Source organism: Cannabis sativa, chromosome 4, assembly GCF_029168945.1.
Source record: "Cannabis sativa cultivar Pink pepper isolate KNU-18-1 chromosome 4, ASM2916894v1, whole genome shotgun sequence".
Classification (NCBI taxonomy): Eukaryota; Viridiplantae; Streptophyta; class Magnoliopsida; order Rosales; family Cannabaceae; genus Cannabis; species Cannabis sativa.
In genome coordinates this window covers 4,795,077-4,799,201 of record NC_083604.1, presented here as the reverse complement: position 1 = coordinate 4,799,201, position 4,125 = coordinate 4,795,077, and the positions used below count along the sequence as shown (strand labels likewise).

General features: G+C 25.2%; 1 protein-coding gene across 1 annotated transcript; it reads right to left on the bottom strand.

Moving 5' to 3' along the window:
• Nucleotides 1–265: 265 nt before the first annotated feature.
• On the bottom strand, nucleotides 266–1,616 carry LOC115714822 (pectinesterase inhibitor-like). Its single transcript, XM_030643588.2, has one exon. The coding sequence runs from the start codon at nucleotides 1,053–1,055 to the stop codon at nucleotides 537–539; it is 519 nt and encodes a 172-aa protein (XP_030499448.1). The 5' UTR covers nucleotides 1,056–1,616; the 3' UTR covers nucleotides 266–536.
• Nucleotides 1,617–4,125: the final 2,509 nt, after the last annotated feature.

The window sequence follows — 4,125 nt, the reverse complement described above, 5'->3', positions numbered from 1 at the left end:
CGCAAATGGGTGCTTTCTTCAACTTTTTCCTTTCGGTTCCTTTTTTTACGGTGTTTAATTAAACTTTTGTAAAAGAAAACAAGTAAATACCTAAAAAAAAAAATACATGATTATTACTGTTAGATTAGACAAGAGTAACTCTATGGGGAATACTAATACAAAAAAAATTCTACCAACCAACCAAGTCCCACTTTCCTCCTAAAAGTTTTAAAATAATAAAGTAAAAAATGTATATAAACTAGTACTATATACACAAAGCCAAAAATTTAATATTAGTAAACAAAAATAGATAATAAATATAATTAATTATAGACACGATCACCCCACTTTTAAGTCTTAATTAAAACCCACCCCAATAACACAACAAACAAATGTAGCACCACTTCTTCTTCTTCTTCTTTCATTATATAAACACTTTTTCTTTTTCCAAAAAAAAAAACATTTAAATAAAAGAAATTCAATTTAAAAAAAAAAGAAAAAAAAAATGAAAGCCCAAATTGAGGCCCAAGCCCAATATCCTAAGCCCATTAGGTGTTTTAGCGCCACAAAGTGGCTAAATACAAGATATTACTTGCCATTCGGCGGAGCCTTGCGTTGTTTTTGGAGAGCGGTGAAGTAATACCCATTTCCGAAAACGCATCGTCGCACGTGACAAAATCGGTCAGTGACGCTGACACGTAGCTATTAAAACTGCCCTTATCGTGGGCCCTCATCTTGTTCAAACTTGACTGTAGATTATCAAGGGCATCATCGTAATTTTCTTTACAGATCCCAAGAACCTGTGACCCTTTTCCCCCTTTTGACGCCGATTTTTTCGCACCCTGAGTCGACGAAATCAATTGCTTTAACGCCACTTGTGTGGCCACGAACGGGTTCTTCTGGCCCTTAACGGCGGCTCGGCATACGGCTGGGTAGTCGGCTCCACGGCAAATATCGCCGCCTGAGCTACGACCTTTACGGCTGAGCCGACGGCCGTGGGCTGGGCCGGCTAAAACTAATAAAATAGCCATTCCCAGAAAGACCATTGAGAAAGATTTACACACGTTGAAAGCCATATTTTATATAATAATAAAAAATAATAAATTTTCTTTCTAGAAAAAAAAAAAATCTATACTAACTCCAAACAATAATAATATTTGGAATTTTTTTTTTATTATTATAATTTTGAAAAAATATATATATTTGGTTATTCTTTCTCAGGTCTCTCTGTAATATGTGATGAGATTAAGGAGAGGGTGGTTGGGTTTGGGGTTTAATACAAATTTTAATGAAATTTTTATATAAAGAAATTTGTGAGTGTTGATTCAGTTAATTTGTTTTAATTTGGTCTATTTTTGTTATAGTTTGTTGTGGTTGTATATTTTGTGAGGCTTAGCTTGATAACAATTGCCATGAATTCCTAAATTAGATTTTACAGTAATAAATATAGAAATGGCTGTTCGTGGCTTAACATTAAACATGGATTTATTTTATCATTTATTTGATTATCTTTCATGTTTTGGTATTTTAGGTTTGTACTTTTTTTCTCAAAGCATTTTTTATTAAACACAGGGAAATTTTATCTTATTTTGTATATATAATTTGTACGTTGTAAGACCAGCACCATTTTAAACTTTTTTCATAAATAATCGTAGTATTTAGATATTAGAATCCCAACATGCAATCTTTTTTTCTTTCTAATTAGTATATATTGGAATGATTTTCAAAGAAAAAAAATAATATATAGAAATGAGGTACATGGCATATGAGGTTTTGATACATAAAATATATATCTTTATGGAAGAGGTTTGGTTACATTTTTATTGTAACCATCATGGTTACATTTTTTTAAGTCATTGGATTATTATTTTATGGTTGTGATTAATTTGGAAATTAAATAAAAATAAATAAAAAATAACTTGTAACCTGAAATAACCTAATCATTTATTTCCTTATAAAACTTTAATTAAGATTAATTATATTTTAAAATTAAATTAATTATAATTATTAATTAATTTGTTGCAATTTATTACTATATAAGGATCTTTTAGCAATTTATTTTTTTATACTTAAATTATTTAAAATTTTAGAGCAAAGTTTTTTATAATTTAAAATTATACACAATATAATTTCATAATTTAAATTTTATTATACTTGTAATCTTAATTTTAAATTATTACACATAATTATTTAATTTTTTTTATTTAAATATTTAAAAAGTAAAAAATGAAATAAGTTGAAGGATTTTTTTTTAAAAAAATAGCTGCACTTGTTATCGATTGATTAGCTTAAGGCCTCATACTTAGTTCATATAATTGTAACAAAATAATTAAATATCATTTAAAAATAATTAATTATTTAAAAATTTATTATAAGAAGAGAATTTTAATTTGTGTCAAAAGAAGTTTAATTTTTGTAAAAAAAATAAATTTTTATGTAAATATTATAATTAAATGGCTTAATTATTAAAATAATTCAAGTAAGGATTTAAATATAAATATTAATTACTAAAAGAGGTCTTGTTAAATATGTAATTAATTATTTTAAGAAAATAGTTAATTATAATTAAATAATTCTAAAAAAGGAATGTTTATTTAATTAATTATTTTAAGAAAATAGTTAATTATAATTAATTAAATCTAAAAAAAGAAAGTCTACCTATTAGTAACCTGCTATTACAGGTTAAAGAAAAATGTAACCATATGGTTACAATAAAAATGTAACCATTGAATAGTCACCCATATCTTTATATATTAAAAGTGCCTATTTAACGGCATTTTTTAACAGAATATACCTTAAAAATAAAAGAATATTCTGTTAAATTTAACGATGTTAATAGGTTTGATCTCCGTTAACAAATAAACCCAATAATTAAACTCAAAAAATTAAACAATCTTTTTTTAAATAAAAAAAAAAATCAAAAAATTAAACAATCTTTTTTTAAATTAAAAAAAAATCATCTTAGCCACATATCTCTCTAACAAACCATATAAAATAATACATTTTTTTTTTCTAGAAACATAAAGTTTCAAACTAATTTCATTAACAATCATCAATATAAAATTTAAACTCTATATTAAAAAATATCTTTTTTTTTTTCTAAATCCATAAAGCTACAGACTAATTTCATTAATATAAATATTCAAGTATGAATACATCAGAACAATTCAAAATCAAAACCAATAAATATTCAAGTATTTCAATAAATTCATAAATAAATAAATCAGAACAATTCAAAATCTCAAATCAAGAAAATTAAAAGTTTAGATTTATAATCTTTACAAATATGAAAAACTTAAATAGATCTATCTACCATTGTTGTTGCCGTTGCTCAGTTACTGAATTCTTAAACAAAAACCACTAAAACTTATATAAAACTAATATTTACGTGGCTCGCCACGTAACTCTCATCTAGTAAAACTATAAAGTCCAAAAAAAAAAATTATGAGCATTTTAATTTGGGGTAATATTTTCATACAAATTTAAATTAGCTAAATTCTCTCATCTTAAACTTATATTCCTATTATGACTCTAAGTATGACCCAAAAAATTGTTATAGATTTAGTAGCAGACGACCCGCATAGATTCAGTACATAGGACATGATGAGTATAAGACTCTAAAAATTCTAGGATGCCCCATACTTCTTTTGATATCATTGTTAAATGAAGTCTACCAAAACTACCAAAAGTCAGTTTATTTTAAAATTCTTTCAAGAAAATAATAGATTTTTTTTTTTTGAAAATAAGAGGTAATACCCATGTGTATGTATGCAGGAGTTGGATGTTGTTGAAGTTTATGGTACCAATATGGGAAACTACATTAATAAGAAACAAAACCTCATCCATATGTAATAAACAAAAAAAAAAATACATGATTCAAATTAAAATAAATAAAAAAAAATAATTAAAAAAAAGGTTAGAATTTAAATAATTATCAACTTCAACTACCAAATAATTTAATAAAAAGATTACCATTGGAGCAAACTAACAATGTCAATGTTTGCAGTCAACAATTTTATTCTTATTTAAGTTGCTAAAACCATCTTAATGTTATAAAATAATATAAAGTAAATGAAAAGAAAGAAGAAGAAGATGAAGAGAGAAAGAGAAAGAGAAAGTGAATGAGAATTTCTGAGTTGTTTATTT